This window comes from Mytilus californianus, unplaced genomic scaffold (assembly GCF_021869535.1).
Source record: "Mytilus californianus isolate M0D057914Y unplaced genomic scaffold, xbMytCali1.0.p SCAF_8, whole genome shotgun sequence".
Classification (NCBI taxonomy): domain Eukaryota; kingdom Metazoa; phylum Mollusca; class Bivalvia; order Mytilida; family Mytilidae; genus Mytilus; species Mytilus californianus.
Window position 1 is genome coordinate 28,989,365 of NW_026262734.1, and position 23,655 is coordinate 29,013,019.

The following is a 23,655-nucleotide window of genomic DNA, read 5'->3' on the forward strand; positions in this document are numbered from 1 at the left end:
TTAAGAACATTTGTTGTTCGACCTGTTAGTCAAATGCGTTTTGTTAAAATATACTTTTTCACTTTTTTGGTCTTTTGGAAAATGTTGTTTGTGCTGTATTTAGACCCCTCTAACAAGAAATTTCTTTTGCATGCACACGTATAAAAAATGCGGTTTTTATCCAACGCAATCATAGGTTTGAACGTTGTTTTCAATTTAGACTTGTATATATATATATATATTTTTTCATGTTTGACCTTAAATAACTAGCTAAGAATGAACACATATTTTATTATTAAAATAAGCACATTGTATAAATAAAGGTTTCTTGTTTTTACGTCGTACACAGTTTATTGCACAGAACTGTATTTATAAACTTTATCGTTTCACAAAATGTCATTAAGCAACAATAGCGTCTTATCTATCCGTAAATACGTCCTTGACTCCTTTCATTCTTACTTTTATCCCCGATTCCTTGCTGACTTAAACATCGAAGTAGCTTATCAAAACGATTTTCTCTAACGATCTTTCTGGATATTGAGCGTCGTTTGTGGTACTCTTTTCTCTAACGATCTTCCTGGATATTGAGCGTCATATGTAGTACTCGTTTCTTTAACGATCTTCCTGGATATGGAGTGTCGTCTGTGGTACTCTTTTCTCTAACGATCTTCCTGAATATTGAGCGTCGTTTGTGGTACTGTTTGAGTTGGTAGTCGTCTTGGTTTGTACACTATTACTGCCAAAGCTATGTACAAGGCAAGTAAAGACAAAAGTACTCCGATCGAAAGACCTGAAAAAATTAAAACAGAAACATTAGAAGCTCCGATTAGATAAACTATATAAAAAAAAGGCATCGACTGATATGTTAACTGAAAACCTAGAAAAAAAACAGCTACGAGTTATCTATACTGAAAGACCTTTAAAAAAACGCAGATGTAATTCAACTGGAAGGCTCCTCAAATGACCAAAGTATTCAGACTGAAAGTCCTAGTATAAAAGACATGAATTTACAAAGTAAAAAAAAAAATAAAAGATAAGAATACTCCTAATAAAAGAATTACAAAATATCATACTTAATGATTTGTTAAAATCAGGAGAAAACATATTTTAGTTATCAGAATCGTCTTTCTGGTAGCTAAAATTATTTTCAAACCGACTAATCTTATAAAAAAAACTAATTTTTTTATTTAACCACAACAATACTATTTTTTTATTGACATACAATAGATTTACATAAATACTAGTATATCATCAAATAAGTTGACCATATAGCTCTTCTACAAAAATAAGATATTCGTTGAAGAAAATGTATAAGATATATCCTCGTTTACAATGGTATTTTTGAATGAATCACCTATTCTGGTCTTGTTGAAGTACTGTGGAAGATGCTGGCTTCAGTTCATTTCAGAGTTCATAGAATTAAACTATAACTTTGGTGCATTAGTCAGTAGGTAGACAAATTTTTATATACTATACTTTACTATACACAATTAACGTACTACATCTTCAAGTGACCATATATAGTAGTTTCACAATGTATTGTTTTTGATACAAATTTGCAGAAATCTAGAATATTTTAAGCATAACCATGAAATTAATGCAGAGTCTACAGAAACAATTTCATTTTAGCTGCAACGATGGAGATTTCGACCACAAAAGTCTAAAATCAAAAGTGACAGTCTGAGATAAGTCAATTTCATATTGGTCATTTAAGAAGAATTCGAAGTCATTTTCGTTGTTTTCAAGTGAAGATACAAAATATATATTGAATACATTTTTGTTGTTGTTTGTTTTTGGGTTAAACATGTGTTGTTTGAGATGTCAAAAATTAAAATTAAGAAAATACTCATTTTCACAGAATTTTGTTTTGAAAAATTGTGTCAAAATTTTGACTCACTTCAATAGTTTGAAAAAAGTTTTAAGCAATAGAAATTTTGACTCCAAAGAAATTAATGGAGGTGGTGCGTTAAATTTTTGTTGTTGTTGAGTATATATCAACCTTTCTGTGTGTTGTGATATACATACTTCAATATAAAAATAAATTTAATGTTTGTTCTACGTCCAGTGGCAAATATTTCATGGATGTTCAAGACGAATAAAAATAAGAAGATGTGTTATGATTGTCAATGAGACAACTCTCCTCCAGTGACACATGACGTGGATATAATACAACTATAGGTCACCGTACGGTCTCCAACCAGACTGTATAATAAGCCGTAAAAGGTCCCGACATGACAAGGTATATTGAAAAATTTTAAACCCAAAAAAACAACAGCCTGATTTATGTAAAAACGACAAACGAAACACACATGATAGATGACAACCACTAAATTACATGCTCCTTCTTTAACAGGCACATACAGAAGGCTGCGGGTTAAACATGTTTGTGAGTGTTCAACCACTCCCCCTCCCCCCAAAAAATAGCCCTTTACATGGGTGTAAAAACACAAATAAGAACAGATCGTAAAAATCATTTGGAGAGGACTTGACTCATCAGATCGACATGAAGCTCCACCAATAGCACAAAATATCATAATCGATCTTAGAGTACTCGCAGTTATAAAACAGTAGTCTAAGAAGGTAAAGCCAATTACAACTATTAATCATGTTTTCCCAGATTAAAATATATATCAAATGTGTGTAAAGGTTCACCTGTGTAAAGACGTCAGAAGGTCTTAGAAAAACACAACCTTGTGTTATGCCAAAATATAAGTATTGATAAAATGTATGACCATAACTAGTGTTCATAACTTTATATCTATACATATTTATTGATGTTTTAATTCATTAATAAAAAAATCAATATAAGTAACAATAAAGACAATGTTCAAAGATCATCTTATTCAATGTTAAATTGGTAACCTTTTAGAATAAGTTTATTCAAATGTTCTATAAGTTTACATGGACCGTATCTAAACTTACGAGCTCTATAAACAACACCATAAAAATTAGGATGTGATATGCCGTTGATAACAAGGTTTTAATAGGTACAACCAAAACCCTAAATCAAATTTCTTTATCCACGAAAGAATTTAGTAAAGGTCTTAAGCAACATGTGGCAACGAAATCCCTAACCTGACAACCTTCCACTGCTACACGTAGATTACAATCATCGGTGAAATCTAAAACGACACTACAGACACGAAAACAGCAAACGAGCCGGACATTGTTTAAATATTGCACCTGTTTGTTCTTTTATTTATTTTAGCCATTCATGGCACTAGCATTATGATGCTTAGTGTTTTTATAGATTGGTGTATGCTTACTGTGACGCTTGATAGCAACATTTACATAAATAATACAGGAAGTCGATAACATACGAGGCAATGTTATAAAGATAACCATGATAACCCACATACTTTGTATCAATTGACTTACTTGACACGCCGGTTTAGATTTTTAGTATACTACTGATCTTATGACAAAATGGTTCACTGCCAGATATTATACTCGAACACATTATTCTCACGATCAGTCTTTGCTCTTAGTCATCTTGCAAATGATGTTTGCTTAGCTGAGAAGCAACAGTTTAATACCAATTTGAAAGTCATATATTATATTGACCCGACCGGCGATATCGAATCCATGACCTAGCTTTAGCTCTGGAGGTGAGCTCATTTCCCAAATTTCTTTGATATGTGATAGCCTTTTTTTTGGCGAACGTTTATATCTGATGATAAGCTGGAAAGCTGCATACCACTAAGTGTAGGCTGTGTATATTGCAATCCAACTTTGAAAAAATAATGATTGTTTACAATTTCCTGCGTATTTTATATTCATATGCAAATAATCATGTCAATGTGTCAATAAAACTTACCAAGTTGTTGATTCTTTAAAACACTAATCTGATTTCCTAATTCAGACATTTGTATTTATATAATCTCTCTTTTAGTCGGGTGACGCCCCCTTCCTGCGGAACATATCTGACTTTATTAATACACGCTTATTCACGAAGAAAACGTAAACAAACGTGGAGATGGCAGAGCAAGAAATTGGCAAGAAAGGAAAAACGTTAGTCATTAACTTGCATGTCACATTTATCGGCATTTTTTTTACAAAAACAAAAAGACGAACAAAAGTCCACAAAACGATACACAAAAAACTAAAGATTTTGAAACACTTAATAAACCATAATTGCATAAAAAAACAACCCCCCAAAACATGGTGGATGCAGGTGCTCCAGCCTCCAGTCAACAGGTCCTAACTTCCTAATATATGTTAATGATTGCATGTTTAAAGGTGAGACTATTAAGATGGGTTGTTCAAAGAACATAAAATCAGTCCTTATCAGTGTCATGATCATCTGACAATGTCTGATATTAATCAGTATTCAGGTTAATTTAAGGTTCATCATAACAAATGGACAAAAATGGCTGTTTTTATACCTCAAAAACTACTCTGTGTACCGACTTACCTGTCCAGTTTGGAAAGTTTTAAGGCCTGGCATCCACTAGATATACAAAAGTTAAATGCATTTTTTGTTTCAGAAAGATATAATCACTTCTGGATTTTGATGGGCATTTTTTTTCCTTTCTTCAGAAGGTGTAAAAATAAACAAACACCTGAATTGCTTTGATACTGTCCACTCAGTTAAACCCTTTAACTCACCTATAGTTGTGTAGATACCTATTGTCTGTCTTTTTTCCGTGTCAATCAAGGACAATCAATACAAAACAATGTAGTTTTACCTGAGAGGGAGCATCTCAAAGTTTTATCCCAACTTAGTTTATTTTTACACCTTCTGCAGAAAGGAAAAAAATGGCCATCAAAATCCAAAAAAGATTTTATCTCTCTGAAACCCAAAATGCATTTAACTTATATATATCTAGTGGATGCCAGGCATTAAAACTTTTCCAACTGGACAGGTAAGTCTGTACTCAGAGTAGTTTTTGAGGTGGAAATACAATCATTTTTGTCCATTTGTTATGATGAACCTTAAGTTAAAATTTTCACTTTTTTGCTTAAAACAATAAACAAAATTGAATAACTGTAAACTCTAACCAGAGCATTTTCTACAATAACATTTATTTGTTGTATTGCCATTATATTGCTATTTAACAGTATAAGGTATATTTGACCAATTTAGACAAGAATTAATACGTAATATTTTGTTGTCGTTAAAAAGTACATTTTCAATGCCTCTTTCTAGAAATAATTAAGTTGCACTACAATGAAAACATACTACACCTTTCTTTGAAGATTCTTCATTCCATCAATATCAAAATGATTAAATTCAAAAATGTTTATAAAAAATAGGTATAGAAATCACTCAAATCAGTGCACCTTCTGTCATGTCTATCAAAAGAATTGTGCCTCAATTTTGAGAAATTTTCCATCTTTCCGCCCAAAATCACTTATTCCAAGTTCTGATTGCTGTCTTGAAATGTTTTACAGGAGTTGATATATACATTGTAATGAAAAAATTATGGAAAAACCGAAAAATTGGACATCTAATTAAGAGAGCAAAAATGGAATTCAAACAAAAAAATATATATATATTTAGGGTAACACAGCTAGCTACATTTGTTGTACAATTAATTGTCACATAACAAATATTTTGGCTGATAAGCTTTTAATATGATGCAGGTGCTATATGATGAGCTCTTTTTGGTGCATGTTTGTTTTATTTATCATCATACTATTGCATAATCATATTTACAAATTTATGGGAAATACATGTAGTATGCTCCTCAGAAGCAAATTAGTGGGAAATTGTATGCTGCTTTTAAATATATGATGTTTAAGGAAATCCCAGAAAAGGAACAAAACAGAAAGGGTTTTAATCGACTGCCATCTTGTTGAAGGTCTTTCAGCATGTGAGTCGTATGACCCAAATCTACCCATCTCCCATTTTTGCTCCCTTTGGAGTATGGTAGGGGCTTATCCTGCTCACTTTAGAGTCCCACTTCCTGTCATCTGATATGATTAATAGATAAACAGTTATATTTTGATTTCTGGTATATCTTCTTTCTACATGTTCTAGATAAAATATTTTGTTATTTATACAATGAAAATGTTACCTGAAAATTGAAGAACAAATTCCTTTGTTTGTATTTATCATGATTTATAATGAAGTCATTTACGACAAATGCAGAATAGCATTAACAAGATTAGAAATCCTTTCAACAGAAATGTGAGGAATTCTTATTTTTTGCGAACTTGGTTATATACAGTATAATACATGTATGTATTGTCCAGGTTTGAAACAAGAAACCAAAAGATTGAAGGTGTATGTTGAGGTGTTCTTCTAACCTGAAAGCTAGAATCGGAATTTCTGAAGTATATGATAAACATAAATAGTGCCTGTGGATAACAACCTAGATGATATGGAAAAGGCCATGTATTAATCTGTTTGTAACTTAAGCTGTACTCTGATATTATGTAGTAACCCAAATATTCTTCATGGAGGGCATGTGGGAAGCTTCACTAATTTATATAAATGCTATATCATGTATATGAAGTCATCTGTTTTTCCACAACTCAAAAGGATTACCGTACAGTGATCACCTTATAATTCCATAACCTGACATTTATTAAAACCAGGAGGTACACCGCAAAACATTTGCACAATGTCACAAATGCTCTATAACTGTTAGAATATATTAGGAGTGTACACTTCAAACATTAGCACGCATTGGACTTTATTAACACAGATTAGTTTTTGCATATTAGTCCTGCACTAGTATTAGCCTATACCTGATCCATGCTCAATTTAGTCAAAAATGCTTTATTAGCTGTTCACTATTTTGTAGGTATGGTCTATTGTTGCCAAAGAAAGGACAAAACAAGGTCAAGGTTAAAAGTGTATTTGGTGATGACAGTGATAATGTGAGTAATATTTTGATGTCAATGCATAATTGTTTTATTAAAAGGACACACTGCTATACGAGCCTTACTTGGCTGATTTATATTTACTACAGGCATATGATCTTTTAATATTTTATAATTTTTTGCATTTTGTATATATTTGTATTGTGCATATGCCTTCAACCCCTCCAGGTATAAATGTGCATTTCTTTAATAAATTATACCTTTACTACATTTATTATGAAGTCTTGCACTTAATAAAACCAACAAGACAATTTACATAAGGTTTGTTTTTATACCACCGCAAAAAAATTTTGCGGTCGTATATTGGTATGACATTGGCATCGTCGTCCGAAGACACATTGGTTTTCGCACTCTAACTTTAGTTTAAGTGAATGGATCTCTATGAAATTTTACCATAAGGTTCAATACCACAAAAGGAAGGTTGGGATTGATTTTGGGGGTTATGGTACCAACAGTTAAGGAATTAGGGGCCAAAAATTAGCATTTTTGTAACTTCCAGACATAGCTTGTGTGTTAGTGTATGGATCTCTCTGACATTGTACCACATGGTTCCATATCACAAAGGGAATGCTGGGATTGATTTTGGGGGTAATTGCCTCAAAATTTTAGGAATTAGGGGCCAAAAAGGGGCAAAAAACAAGCATTTTTCTAGTTTAAGGACAATAACTTGTGTGTAAGTGTATGGATCTTTCTGAAATTGTACTTCAAGGTCCCATATCACAAAGGGAAAGCTGGAATTGAGTTTGGGGGTAATTGCCCAAAACGTTTAGGAATAAGGGGCCAAAAATAAGCGTTTTTCTAGTTTCCAGACAATTACTTGTGTTCAAGTGTATGGATCTCTCTGAAATTGTACTGCAAGGTACCATACCACAAAGGGAAGGCTGGGATTGCAAAATTTTAGGAATTAGGGGCCAAAAAGGGGCAAAAAACAAGCATTTTTCTAGTTTCAGGACAATAACTTGTGTGTAAGTTTATGGATATTTATGAAATTGTACTACAAGGTTCCATATCACAAAGGGAAAGCTTGGTTTGAGTTTGGCTGTTTAAGGTCTAGTGGCAAACATGACATGCATTTTTGGGTCAAGAACATATATGATATGAATATGAACCCTATTTGGCCTGTATAACTTTTTTATGCCCCCGCCGTAGCGTAGGGCGCGTTAAGTGTTACCCTTGTCCGTTTGTACGTACGTCCAAAAGTTAGTTTCTGTACTTTAACTTTAGTTAGCCTCAACCAAATGTTATGAAACTTATACACAATGCTTATTACCACAAAACACAGATCAAGTTTGAATTTTGGTGGCGTCACTTTAACAGTTTAGAGTTATGCCCCTTTACAAATGAAAAAATTGCTGAATTTTTCATTTTCATTCTTTAACTTTAGTTTGCCTCAACCAAATGTTATGAAACTTATACACAATGCTTATTACCACAAAATACAGATCAAGTTTGAAATTTGGTGGCATCACTTTAACCGTTCTAGAGTTATGCCCCTTTACAAATGGAAAAATTGCTGAATTTTTCGTTTCTGTTCTCTAACTTAAGTTAGCCTCAACCAAATGTTATGAAACTCATACACAATGCTTATTACCACAAAATACAGATCAAGTTTGAATTTTGGTGGTGTCACTTTAAGCGTTCTAGAGTTATGCCCCTTTACAAATGGAAAATTTCTGAATTTTTCATTTTCATTCTTTAACTTTAGTTTGCCTCAACCAAATGTTATGAAACTTATACACAATGCTTATTACCACAAAATACAGATCAAGTTTGAAATTTGGTGGCATCACTTTAACCGTTCTAGAGTTATGCCCCTTTACAAATGGAAAAATTGCTGAATTTTTCGTTTCTGTTCTCTAACTTAAGTTAGCCTCAACCAAATGTTATGAAACTCATACACAATGCTTATTACCACAAAATACAGATCAAGTTTGAATTTTGGTGGTGTCACTTTAAGCGTTCTAGAGTTATGTCCCTTTACAAATGGAAAATTGCTGAATTCTTTGTTTCCGTTCTCTAACTTAAGTTTTCCTCAACCATGTTTTATGAAACTTATACACAACACTTATTAATTTATTACCACAAAATTCAGATCAAGTACAAATTTGGGTAGCGTCACTTTTACCGTTCTACAGTTATGTCCCTTTATAACTTTATATGATATGCAAGCGAGGGCATCATCTGTGTCCCATGGACACATTCCCCATTTATTTATTCAATCGTCACTGATAAGTCTTTCGTAGGCGAAACGCACGTCTTGCTTTTTAAATTTTAATCCTGGTACCTATGATGAATTTATTTGTAATAGACTGAAATGCTGAGTTATATTATAATGTGTTAGTTCACAAGGTATCAGTCTGCAGGAAGAAAATTCTTTTTACAGGCACCTTATTCTTACTTTGAACCAAGCTGTCTTTGCTTTTACTCCTAAGTGCTGCATGCTTAGCATAGAAGCAATAAATACCAATTTTAAAGTATTTGGTTTGACTAGGCTGTGTAATGAACCAACAACCAGGAACTTATGACACTGTCAGAACTAGCACTCATTGAAATAAAAAAGTTGGACAATGTAACATTGCAAAATCAATATTGATCTTACATTTTTTTTCAGGAGAGTGCACATGATGCTATCAACACTTCAATAAAACAAGAAGCACAGAAATCTAAGATTAAAAGACAGGTTAGTATTTATCTGATGAAGTATATCTTTCTGTAAGTTGAGCACTGGCTCTGCATGCTCTGACAATGTAAAATACTTTTAAATATAAGTTAATCAAATAAAAAATGATCTAATTTTAAGTTTAGAAAAAAATATTTGTAGATTACTTGTACCTTCTTTCGTAATTTGAAGCGTCCAAATAATGTTTTAAAAATCTGAATTAGATAGAGTATTAAAGATATAACCTTGGTTTTGACTTGGGCCAGTTGTATCCCGAAAGATTTTGAATAGTCAAACAGAAATTTATATACAATAACTTTTTTAGTGATTAGTTCTGACCAGCCAAAAAAAAAAAAAAAAAATGATATGCCAAAATATGTCTTTTGGACAAAATATGATGTAAAAGATATCAGCCAGTTTTGCTGCTGTTTGTGATTATGAAAGGATCAACATTTTTCATATCATCTTTTTAAAAGTTTACAGACTGAAACAGATAACAGATGTTCGGTCCATTTCTATACATTTAAAATATTTTCTATACATATTTATAATTGCTAACATTTAAAAACCCCCCAGTTAAAAAATAATAAGCCAAAATATATTTATTGTTTACAAAGGGAGCTTACTCATCTTTATACATGTATTTTTTCAGACACAACTAGAAATAGACAGGGCTCTAGAAGCTGATCCTACAGTATATGAATATGATAGTATATATGATTCTATGCAGGAGAAGAAGGCTCAGCAGGCAGCAGCAATCAGTAGTGATAAATCAAATGTTGAGAAAAAGGTATGGATCACTGTTCAACATCAACATCTAAAATATATGTGTTAATAGTTATATATTGAATTAATAAATGTTATGTTTCAAAATCCGAAAGTGATTTTATTTGGATTTTACATGTTTACTTTTTCGTTTTGAATTACTTAAAACTTGTAGCAAAATCATCAACAGAAACAGTTACTTAGTCCTATAATATAAGCCTTTGTAAGTTCATATCGTTTGCTTTCAACGTTTTTGTTGGATTTTTTTTTTTAACTATAAATGCTTAAAAAAAAATATCCGATAAAAAACGTTGAAAGCAAATGATATGGACCTAGGGAGGCTTATATTATAGGACTAACAGTTGCTATGATTAATTTATTGACAAAAGGTCCAACACAGATACACATATCATACAAACAATTTTAAACAAGAGAGGACATTGTTTTATTTCAGATAACATTCATAAAACATGCATTTGCACATGAATCACACCAAGGACTCATCTTCACATAACTTGTATTTATAAACCAATTTAGAGTTCATAGCCATCTGGTTTGACTGTTAGCCATGAGACCTGAAAAGGACATTGCAGGGACTAAACTTAACAGTTGCCCAAGGCTACCAGATTTTCGGCTGGGCAAATATATTTTATCATCCTATAAACAAAAACTGTTCCCAAATGGAAACCTAATTGTCTAATCAAAGCGGGAAAATTAAAAAGAGAAAATTTCTGGAAACCAGTAAGTTCATTTTAAGAACCAAAACCTGGTCAGACAACTAAGTTTTCGATGCAAAGTCACGATTTGAAATATACCCCTTCTCTGAACACGTGTTCTAATCTCTCTTTTAAAGCTTCTACTATTATTTCACTATTGTTTAGTGTTTTCGTCTAAACTGTTGAATATGCATTGCTTCAGAGATGCATTCCAGTTGTCCAGGGAGTCATGACAAGCCTGTATTTGATGATAACTTGTCCATGCATCGTGATTTACAAAATCTTCAATGAAAAAACGAAATCTGGTAACGAAATTTTAAAATTTTTAGTTGCTATCTAATCTTCAAAAAAAATTATTTGAATAATATTTTTGATCAACACTTTTAAAGGATGGCTTGGATTTGAAATAGCATTTAATGATTCATAGAAACATCCATATTGTCAAAATGTCAACAGGAAGTTCAAATTGAAGGGAGACAGTTTTGGTGGGAAATGTACTTAAATCAGTATTGTTTTAAATCAATGATATATTTCTGGTGGCAATAATTCAAATATTATAAAGTTATCACACATAATCTTTTCCGGGCTCATAAGCTACGTATAGGTTTACATTAAAAGGCTTTAGTTGGATATAAAAGTACATATAAGCTTTATTTTATTAGTATGAAAATTTGTTGGACTCCTAAAATTTCAACTGGGCCCTGAAAAAAATAATTTTGGGGCCCAGCTGGCCACTGGAGAAAAAGAGTTAAGTTTAGTCCCTGGACATTATATCAACTATAGTTCAATTCCAATTTCACAATAATCAATTTGATAATTCTTACAAAATCCATTCAATAATATCATAAAAATAATGCACCAAAACATCCTTTTGTTTACAAAGGGAGGTTACTCATCCTTATAACATGACATTTTTCAGACTTATTCTTGTATCTTTTTTTTTATGATAAATGATAATTTCCAAATAATTATTTAGTTATCTTCTTTTATAAAAGGCCAAATACATTGGTGGATTATTAAAAGCATCAGAAGTAAGAAAAAGGGAGTTTGAAAGACAACAGGAAAGAAAAGTACAGAAGGAAAGAGAGACAGAAGGGGATGAATTTGCAGAAAAAGAAGTGTTTGTGACGGGTGCCTATCGTAAAAAGATGCAAGAAATGCAGGAAGCTGAGGAAGAAGAAAGACGGCAGTCTCAACTTGAAGGTTTTACATTTAAACTTATTTTGAAAGTTTGACACATGCTGAAGTACAATTGATTAATAATTTTTAATAAGTTAATCACAATTCAAACTTGCTGTTGGAACTAACTTGAAAACAGAGGTGTCCTACATGTTTATTGAAGGTTCCTCTGCAATATAATCTTGTGCTAAAACAGTGTAAAGCAAACATTAGTTTATCTATTGATGACTGAATATAAATATATATTAATTGATTTAATAAATAAAGAATAACTAATCACAAGTACAGTGACTGAACAACACAATAAATCACAATGTGAATTATAGCAGTTGTTTGGTCACAAGTTGAAGATTTTTGGATACATCAATTCTTGGATTCATTATTCCAGTTATTACATTGACATTTAATGTAAATAAATTAGAAAATGCAAAAAACTATAGAGCTTTTTTTACTCTTTCTCACATTATATTAATGCAACAACATTGACAATGTCTTGACATTACCTATTGTTAATGACCTCAGCTGAATGAAATTACAGGATATCTGTCTTATGAGAAATTATTGATTTTTATTTGATTAAGAAATCATGGTATTTCATTGCAACCAATGTCATATTAGTTTATATTCATGACACATGCAGGCAATATGGGGTTGTAATTTCACTTCTGCTCTTTAGGAGTTACAGCCATTAATTGAAATAAAAAGCCCTTTTGCTGTATTTTTGACATCCTTTTTTTTTATACGCCCGTTTACTGGACGTATTATGGTATACCGCTGACCGTCTGTCCGTCCGTCCGTCGTCAACATGTCGGACATTAATTCAAAAATGCTTTAACCAATATGCATGAAACTTTGGTGAATTGTTTATATCTATTGACGTGAGCTCCCTTTTGTTTTTTAAAAATTTCAGATTTACCATTTCCGAGTTTTGGGGTTTTATTCATTAAAAAAGGGGGGATTTTCCTGTTTTCGAACAATAACTCAAAAATAATTTCACCAATTTGCATGAAACTTTTGTGAATTGTTCATATCTATTGACGTGAACTTCCTTTCGTTTTATATAAATTTCGGATTTACCGTTTCCAAGTTTTGGGGTTTTATTCATTAAAAAAGGGTGGATTTTCCAGTTTTCGGACAATAACTCAAAAAAAAAATTCACCAATTTGCATGAAACTTTTGTGAATTGTTCATATCTATTGACGTGAGCCTCCTTTCGTTTTTTATAAATTTCGGATTTACCGTTTCCGAGTTTTGGGTTTTATTCATTAAAAAAGGGGGATTTTCCAGTTTTCAGACAATAACTCAAAAACAATTTCACCAATTTGCAAGAAACTTTGGTGAATTGTTTATTTCTATCGACATGAGCTCTCTTTTGATTTTTTTAATTTCAGAATCTATATTTATGGGGTTTTATTCATTACAAAAAGGGGGATTTTCCAGTTTTCGGACAATAACTCAAAAATGCTTTCAGCATTTTTTATTAGACTTTGGTAAATTGTTTATATCTATTTTTGTAAGCTCCCTTTTGATTTTTATAAATTTTCTATATTACATTTCAGAGTTATAAGATTTTATTTGTTTATAGTCTGACAACAGATTTACTAAGTATTGCGCAACAGCACAATGTATTGCACAACAGCAAGAAATCTTTCATATAACCAATTTCAAGTTCTTTGACTACATTTATTCAGAAACCTATAATATATCAAATATTTAATTACAATCCAAATTCAGACCTGTATCAAGCTTGAATATTGTGTCCATTTTTGCCCCAACTGTTCAGGGTTGAACCTCTGCGGGCGTATCCAGCTGCGCTCAGCGAAGCAGTTTATTATCAAATGAATTTCAATATTCATGGTTGGGGAAAACGATTGATTCACATGTAATTTCAGACTTCACACAAAGCATATCAAAGAAAAATACAAGTTTCTGTGGTAATTAAAACATATGGTTTAGATTTAATATAGTGATAAAATCCACAAAAATTAGTACATTTTGTACTACACAAATAGTATTATACAAATAAAATGGTACATGCATTCTCAGTGATAAGATTTTGTGTAAAATCTGATCAAATTTATACAATTTGAATTTATTTGTAGCCATGTTAGATGTCAAGAAGCAAAAGGATATGACTGGTTTCTATAGATACCTGCTGAATGAGAAAACTGGGGAAAATATCAAAACAGAAAATGAGAAGCCTGAGGTGTCTGTAAAAACAGAAGAAGAAAAAACCTCAGAAAAACCTGAAGACAGCGAAAATACAGATAATAGTTTACCAAAGTATGTTAGAAATTTGTATCAAGCTTTGGTTCACTGGGCATTTAATCTGTTTTTATACGACCGCAAAAAAAATTTTGTGGTCGTATATAGGTATGACGTTGGCGTCGACGTCGTCGTCCTCCGGCGTCGTCCGAAGACACATTGGTTTTCGCACTCTAACTTTAGTTTAAGTGAATGGATCTCTATGAAATTTTATCACAAGGTTCAATACCACAAAAGGAAGGTTGGGATTGATTTTGGGGGTTATGGTACCAACAGTAAAAGAATTAGGGGCCAAAAATAAGCATTTTTAGGCAGTTAAGCTGCCTTATGCGAGCACCCTAGATTTGTGTTCTACCCAATAAATGCTGAAATACGTGCCATTGTTATTATCTAGCTGGCTATTATGTTATTTATTACTAATTGGACATTTTATTAATACTTTTATTTCTGGAATACAAAAAATATGACCAGAAAAACCTTAAATGATCGTCGAACTACCCAAAACTTTTGAAGTTGCACATAGGAAGTAGTGCTCAAGAGAAATCCGTAGGTAGTTTATTATCCCCTGTGCTTTTGGCTACGATGTCAAAGAACAATTGTATGAAATATTTCATCGCCGAAAATCGGTAATTACAAGTCGTTGATATTTCCCAAATGGCAAAATACGCAGGAATATTGTTCATGTACAACAAATCTCTATGATAGAGGAAATAAAGTTATATAAGTGGGCGGTAATTTTTAACTTATCTTGCCAAATAAGGTTGTTGTTATTTTATGAATGAAACGAGGTCATGAAACAGATGCGGAAATCGACGTTGATGGGATGTTTTAAGTAATGTGGATAACTCGTCCCCGAGACAAGTCCACTCAACCCGTCTAAGAAGACAAATTTGACCGTTTGTCAGATTTACTTAGGGTTTCATGAAATATTAGACTAACATGTCTAGCGGAGCCATTATTCTTTTATTTGTGCATTGGGGTCTATTTCGGGGTATTTGGAGGGGCCTGAAGAAGGGAGGGGTTTACTATAGAACCTATGGGATTTTATTTTTTTAAATTTTCAAATGACTATTTCTCGAAAACAGTAAGTGATAGACACATGCAGTCTTCAGTAATGAGAACAGGACAATGAAAAAAATCAACCAAAATATAGAGTGAGTCCCTGGGGGTCATACCAACCCCCTTCAATTTGAAAATGTACTTTTATCATGTAAACCGTCGCGATCCCCACACCTAAACAATATATATACTTGTATGGGACAATATAAGAAATCAAATGAAAATAATTTGGGGGAGTCCCCGGTGTCGTTCCACCCCCTCCTGATTGAGAACTTGGAAATGGTCGAGATCCCCACCCCTAAACCATATATATTCATGTATGGGACAATAAAACAAATCAAATGAAATATAGGGGGAGTCACTGGGGTCACCCCACCCCCTCCTGTTTTAGAACTTGTAAACGGTCGAGATATCTACCCCTAAACCATATACATTCATGTATGGGACAATAAAACAAATCAAATGAAATATAGGGGGAGTCCCTGGGGACACCCACCCCCTCCTGTTTGAGAACTTGTAAACAGTCAAGATCCCCACCCCTAAACCATATATGTTCATGTATGGGACAATATAACAAATCAAATGAAATATAGGGAGCGTCCATGGGGTCACCCCAAACCCCCCTGTTTGAGAACTTGTAAACGGTCGAGATCCCTACCCCTAAACCATATACATTCATGTATGGGACAATAAAACAAATTAAATGAAATATAGGGGCAGTCCCTGGGGACACCCACCCCCTCCTGTTTGAGAACTTGTAAACAGTCAAGATCCCCACCCCTAAACCATATATATTCATGTATGGGACAATATAACAAATAAAATGAAATATAGGGGGAGTCCCTGGGGTCACCCCACCCCCTCCTGTTTGAGAACTTGTAAACGGTCGAGATACCCACCCCTAAACCATATTTATTCCTGTTCATCATTTCAAAAAGATTTGAATGACATACAGGGTCAATCTCCTAGGTGTCACATATGCATATCACTTTACTAGACCAAACCAATATGAACTGGACTTTGCCCAATGTCAGGAGACCATGGGAATGGCGAATTATGGGGCTTTGTTTGGGAGACTTCGCAACGGCATCCTGTTACAATTATTTCTTGTTTATTATAAAATTTTATTGATGCAAGAAATGAGTCTAGGTTAATTGAATTTACTTTAATTATTTATTAAATTATTTCTGGGCCTATAATAATTTTCATTTATGGCTCATTTAAAAAAAAACAACATATAAATCTTTCAATCTTTTGGGGGTGAAGATGGGGGTCATTTACATTGATATATGAGTTGCTTTTGAAAACCTTGATGAAATATTAATTAATTTGCCTTAATAGTCAATTCATTTAATGAACATAAATGTACAATATACGAATGTTTAATGTTTGTTCTTTCAAATTAAAAAAAAAAATTGAAGCAACACTGCCACAGTTTTCATTATTACGTTTGCCTTGGTTTTTTGGTTAACTGCCTACAGCGCTTACAGTGCTTTGATTGTTACTTCCAGACATAACTTGTGTGTTAGTGTATGGATCACAAGGTTCCATATCACAAAAGGAATGCTGGGATTGATTTTGGGGGTAATTGCCTCAAAATTTTAGGAATTAGGGGCCAAAAAAGGGGCAAAAAACAAGCATTTTTCTAGTTTCATGACAATAACTTGTGTGTAAGTGTATAGATCTTTCTGAAATTGTACTACAAGGTTCCATATCACAAAGGGAAAGCTGGGTTTGAGTTTGGGGGTAATTGCCAAAACGTTTAGGAATTGGGGGCCAAAAAGGGGCCAAAAATAAGCATTTTTCTAGTTTCCAGACAATAACTTGTGTTCAGGTGTATGGATCTCTCTGAAATTGTACTACAAGGTACCATTCCACAAAGGGAAGGCTGGGATTGAGTTTGGGGGTGATGAATCATAAGGGGGTTCAAAAAATTTGGGGGGGGGGGGGTTTTCCTTTTTTTTTTCTTTTAAAATTTTCCATTTTAAGTTGGTTATTTCTGATTTATATTTAAAAGCAAATAATAATGATATTTTAGGAGATACACACCAAACAGGATGTGTAAATTATTATATAATAAGTATTGTGCAATAGCAAGAAATTTTCAATTGCACAGTATTGCACAATAGCAAGAAATCTTCAATTGCACAGTATTGGGCAATAGCAAGAAATTTTCAATTGCACAGTATTGCGCAATAGCAAGAAATATCCAATAGCACAATATTGCGCAATAGCAAGAAATTGTCAATTGTACAGTATTGCGCAATAGCAAGAAATATTTAATTGCACAGTATTGTGCAAAAGAAGATACTTCGTATAAATTGCTTATTTCTTGACCAATTTCAATGGGGTTTTATTCTTGAATTCTTGGGGTTCTTTAATATTCTGAATCTAACCGTGTATTTAGTTTTTAGATTTTGGGCCCCGTTTTTAAATTGGTCCACATTAGGTCCAAAGGGTCCAAAATTAAACTTTGTTTGATTTCATCAAAAATTGAATTATTGGGGTTCTTTGATATGCAGAATCTAACCATGTATTTAGATTCTTAATTTTTGGTTCCGTTTTCAAATTGGTCTACATTAAGGTCCAAAGGGTCCAAAATTAAACTTAGTTTGATTTTAACAAAAATTGAATTCTTAGGGTTCTTTGATATGCTGAATCTAACCATGTATTTAGATTTTTGATTATGGGCCCAGTTTTCAAGTTGGTCCAAATCGGGGTCCAAAATTAAACTTTGTTTGATTTCAACAAAAATTGAATATATGGGGTTCTTTGATATGCTGAATCTAACCATGTATTTAGATTTTTGATTTTTGGGCCCCGTTATCAACTTTGTCCACATTGAGGTCAAAAGGGTCCAAAATTAAACTTTGTTTGATTTCATCAAAAATTGAATTCTTGGGGTTCTTTGATATGCTGAATCTAACCATGTATTTAGATTTTGGATATTGGACCATAATAGGTGAATGTCCAATTTAAAATTTTTAAGTTCTTAGACCACATTCATTCTGTGTCAGAAACCTATGCTGTGTCAAATATTTAATCACAATCCAAATGCAAAGCTGTATCAAGCTTGAATGTTGTGTCCATACTTGCCCCAACTGTTCAGGGTTTCGACCTCTGCGGTCGTATCAAGCTGCACCCTGCAGAGCATTTTATTCTTTTAATGCCCTGCCTACAATAATAGTGGGCATTACATTTTCTAGTCTTTGTGTTCATCTGCTCGTTCATATTTCTTTAAAATTTTAGTTTCAGTTAATTAACCATGATTTTGTGAACACATCATCTTTAAACTTAGTACTCTAGTTCATCATAATGTTTATTTGTTTTGGCCCATATTTCATGGTTCACTGAACATGAATATGTTCTAGTGTGATTTGGGTATGGTGTCTTATGGACACATAATCTTATTTATAATTTGATTTTAGTCAAGATTGACGTAGTGGCCTTGGACATAGTGTATTTTTCAAACATACAACCTTGCTGTGTAAAATCTGCATCGAAACACATTTGTCAACATAACATTCATCAATTAAATGATATCTAAATAATATACACTTTAACTGTTAATTTCAATTTGAAATAGATCTAAGTAATTATACCCCCGCTTTAAAAAAGGGGGTATACTGTTTTACCTCTGTCTGTCCTTCCGTCAGTCCATCCATCCATCAGTCCGTCCATCCCATGAATATTTTCGTCGCATTTTTCTCAGGAACTACTTGACAAGGATTTCTGAAATTTTCTCAGGAACTACTTGACAAGGATTTCTGAAATTTGGTTTCAAGGTTTATATAAGTCAGCTATACCGTGTGATGCGTTTTCAGATTCATCACTCAACAACTTCCTGTTTACCGAACACTTGTATTATTTTACACATGATAGCCAAGTTGAAAATTCTCGTCACATTTTTCTCAGGAACTACTTGACAAGGATTTCTGAAATTTGGTTTCAGGGTTTATATAAGTCAGCTATACCGTGTGATGCGTTTTCAGATTCATCACTCAACAACTTCCTGTTAACCAAAATATTTCGTCGGGGGTATCATCAGTGAGCAGTAGCTCACAGTTTTACTTGTTAGTAAAATAATATAAAACTACGATATATTGTAGCTAACTTGGTGAACAATATGCATATTGCAAAAATTCATTTCACAGCAGTAGTGCTGAAAACCAAATATTGTAAATTAAGGAGCACTTCAATTATTTTAAATTTCTGATGATTTTCTAAAATTGAACATTAATTAATGCTATCTGAAAATCATGTTATGATATAACATAACAGACCTCAATAAAAATGTTAGTTTTATCCAAGTAATATCCTGTTACATGTTTCCCATTTATTAAAACACCTTAATCAGGGTTTCTAAATTTACAGCATTAATTATCCAATCATAAACAACAATGAACAAAAATAATGTCAAATAGGATGCCAAAAAGAACTAAGGAATACATGTTGATCTTCATAATAACATCAGAATCTATATCTAATTGTCAGCTGGACCTTTCACAGGTATAAATTCCAGATGAAGTAATTCCTTTACAAAGCACCAGACCTGCCAACTTTACCGATTTTTATAAGTATAGGGGTTTTCCCAAAATAGAGAAGTTGGCCTGACTCTTTAAATCTTTCATTATGTTAACTGAATACTGCAAATGTTGCATTCAAGGGAGTTGAAATGGCATTTAAGCACACATGTTCTTAGTATTTTCAAATATTCCATGGGATTTGAAATATATAGTCCTGTTCCCCAAAAATTTTAGCATCACATTTATAATACTTCTTTTATTTTTTTTTGACAATTTGCAGACCATTGGTAAATTGTCAAAAAATATCATAAGGACCTAAGAACTAGGGTTCCACAGCTAGGTGCCTTGGTATTATAAGGTCTTGGAGAGAAAACTGACATACTCAATAAGAGTCTTATTTTATCAAATTAAATACACTTATGACATGCATTATGCATAAGAAATGCATCAGGTCCTCTAGTGCTTAAATGTCAGATATAAATTTAAATGATGATAATGTTGAGACATTTGTACAATCCAAACTTGTTTAGATTTAAATTCTGCCTCTTTGTGTTGGTATTTTTCACTTCTTGACTTCTTTATTGTTTTCTTTTTATTTCAGAATAAAGAAAGAACAGATGATACAGAGAGAAAACAAAGAAAGGTAATTGACACACTGCACAGACATTTTTCATTCGTTTAATACCTTGATTTGACATCTAAACGTCTTGTCTGGGTTGTTAGGTTGCTGTCATATATAATATAATAATCCACATCTCTTTTCAATCAAACTATAAATAATTTTTGAATTGAAAATGAACAGGGGGAATTATATTTCATCATTAAATAAAATTATCCTTGACTTAGATGTAACAAAGCATGTTTGTCAATCTTATAGTTTGTGGGGAATAAAACAAAGCATGATTGTAAATCTATTTGTTTGCAGCGAATCAAACAAAGAATAATGTCAATCTATTTGTTTGTAGGGAATCAAACAAAGGATAAATGTCAATGTATTTGTTGCAGGTAATAAAACAAAGCATAACTGTCAATCTATTTGTTTGTGTGACAGGGTTGTATCCCTTCATTAGTGGATACTTAGTCAGCCATAAGCGGTTGAGCTAAGGAAGTTAACATACTGCCTTGTAACACAGAGGTCCGGGTTTCGAGTCTTGCTGGAGACAATGTAATTTTCTCATAAGAATCATGCTCTCCGGTTACATGTGCATGGAAAAAATACACTATTTACATCATTTGGTCTCTGATGGAGAGTTGTCTCATTTGTAATCATACTACTTCTTTTTATTTTTATGTATGTGTTTAAATAGGATTAGATTGATAATTTGGAATTTGGAGATAAAAAAAACTGATATACACTGCTTTTAAGAAATAATCAGTCCATTTGTTCATCTCTCTGTTTGACCATCTGTTTATCTGTTCATCTGACTAGAACTCGAACTCATGAACTATTTAATGAATTACAAAGAAACAAAATCTCTAGTAGTGATTAGTAGTTGCTGAAATTTTTACCCTGCTATAATTGGTATTTTGGTTTTCTCTCATCAAATCACAGACATATCAACCAAGGTTAAGATAATTATTTTATAAAAAAAATTGATAAAACATCTGATATTTATTTTTAGATATGATTATATGTATCATTCCAGGAAGCAATACAGAAGGAGAAAGTCATCATCTTCATCATCATCAAGGTCAAGGTCACCAGAAAACAGAACAAGATCATCACCTAGACAACAGAAAAAAGCAAGTTTGGATTCCTCAGATGATAGTGAAGATGACAAGAATACAAAAGTTAGCTCAAAAGAGCAAGACAAATCTTCAAGAAAGGATTCAAGGTCAATTTCTAATAAACAAAAAGACTCATCAGAACTTGATAAAAATAGGGCTGAGAAAACTACTCACAATAAAAAAGATAAAAGAAAACAAAGAACAAGGTCATCATCAAGGTCAAGTTCAAGTGATGATGATGGTCCAAGTGTAGCAAAGAAAGATAAGAGTGAGGAGAGAAAGGAAGTGAAGAAAGAGACAAAAGTTGATAAAGAACTGACAATTGAGGAAATAAAAGCTAGATATGCTAGGAGGACAACTAAGGACATGATTGAAGCTGCGAGAGATAGATACTTTTTACGAAAGATTGAAAGAGACCAAACAAAACCTTATATATTTAGGAGTGATGAATAAATCATTGAAATTTAGGCATTCATTATCATTGTGCTTCTTATATCTATGGTTTACCTATGAAGATGAAAAACGTTGGCAACCACACAGATAAATGGAGGTTTTACATAGAACCATTTGGAAATGATTTTGGGCTTCTGCAAGAAAAATCTTTTACAGTTTTGGAAAACAAAATCCATTGGCAAGAATGGCAATGATTTTTGGTAGAATAGTCTATTGCCAATTACCTATTTAATTCTGTGATTACTGGTACACACTTTTAACACAGGTTGTTTCCTTTGGCCAATTGTAGACTGGTTCTATTCCAACAAAATGGGCTGCTGCTCATGCAAAATATGATAAGTAGAAAGTGACATATAGGCGTTTAAAAAATAAAAAGATTAAAAAAATAAAATAACTATTAATATCAAAAGTTTTTAGCCAAAAAAAAAGTTAAATGGAAAGAAGAAATTTGAAAAACTTAGATTAGACACATATAAATGTTATTATTTCCAATTAGCTCTCGATTGTGAATGAAAAATCATAATAGTCCGGAGGGAACCAACTTAAAAAATTGATTTCTCATTACAGGGTTAATTACTCAATTGGAAAATAGACTATTATGATTTATTGTGGAAATGGACTGTTGCTATTTACACTTTGAAATGATACTGTTAAAATCTATTACTCATTAAAAAAAGAGATGTGATATGATTGCCAATGAGACAACTATCCACAAAAGACCTAGGACATTGATGTTAACTACCTTGACAGTTTATGGCATTGACTATTTGCTCCGTTTGTAAAGCTGTACAGTAAGGGTTATGTTTTAAAAGGATTGAATCTCAAATAAAATTGAGAATGGAAATGGGGAATGTGTCAAAGAGACAACAACCCGACCATAGAACAGACAACAGCAGAAGGTCACCAACAGGTCTTCAATGCAGCGAGAAATTCCCGCACCCGGAGGCGTCCTTCAGCTGGCCCCTAAACAAATATATATACTAGTTCAGTGATAATGAACGCCATACTAAACTCCAAATTGTACACAAGAAACTAAAATTAAAAATAATACAAGACTGACAAAGGCTAGAGGCTCCTGACTTGGGACAGGCGCAAAAATGCGGCGGGGTTAAACATGTTTATGAGATCTCAACCCTCCCCCTATACCTCTAGCCAATGTAGAAAAGTAAACGCATAACAATACGCACATTAAAATTTTGTTCAACATGGTTTAACCCATCACCTTAAAGAAGTCAGAAACATGTGGGTTCTTTTTCAGTTATTAATACATAAAAAAGAATGCAGGAATCACAGTACAACAGACCAAATAAACCACCAATGCCTGACTCCACCAAAAAAAACCCAAAAAGTACAAACATAAACATTTAAGAAAAATACATGGTCTAGATAGCCTGGATGTGGTGGTGTAAAACCAGTGTTTCCCATCTAGACAATTTATGTCTTTAACTTAAACATGGAAATCAATCTTAGATCTGTTACACATTTTCCTTCACAA

At 32.7% G+C, this 23,655-nt stretch overlaps 1 protein-coding gene and 1 long non-coding RNA gene across 2 annotated transcripts; one reads left to right on the forward strand and one right to left on the reverse strand.

Moving 5' to 3' along the window:
* Positions 1-253: 253 nt before the first annotated feature.
* On the reverse strand, positions 254-3,885 carry LOC127710549 (uncharacterized). Its single transcript, XR_007986221.1, has 2 exons — positions 3,797-3,885; positions 254-769 (listed from the first exon to the last, which is right to left on the reverse strand). It is a non-coding gene; the product is annotated as an uncharacterized LOC127710549 (long non-coding RNA).
* On the forward strand, positions 3,881-22,174 carry LOC127710533 (nuclear speckle splicing regulatory protein 1-like). The gene is made up of 8 exons (XM_052216465.1): positions 3,881-3,990; positions 6,732-6,807; positions 9,422-9,490; positions 10,122-10,259; positions 11,946-12,153; positions 14,232-14,412; positions 20,581-20,622; positions 21,626-22,174. Exons 1-8 carry the CDS (start codon positions 3,956-3,958, stop codon positions 22,158-22,160), a joined length of 1,284 nt encoding a protein of 427 aa, XP_052072425.1. The 5' UTR covers positions 3,881-3,955; the 3' UTR covers positions 22,161-22,174.
* Positions 22,175-23,655: the final 1,481 nt, after the last annotated feature.

Coding starts and splice junctions, on each gene's coding strand:
- LOC127710533 (XM_052216465.1), top strand. CDS start 3,956: ATGGCAGAGCAAGAAATTGGCAAGAAAGGAAAAAC. Junction 6,808..9,421: donor TTGGTGATGACAGTGATAAT/GTGAGTAATATT, acceptor ATTTTTTTTCAG/GAGAGTGCACATGATGCTAT. Junction 12,154..14,231: donor ACGGCAGTCTCAACTTGAAG/GTTTTACATTTA, acceptor ATTTATTTGTAG/CCATGTTAGATGTCAAGAAG.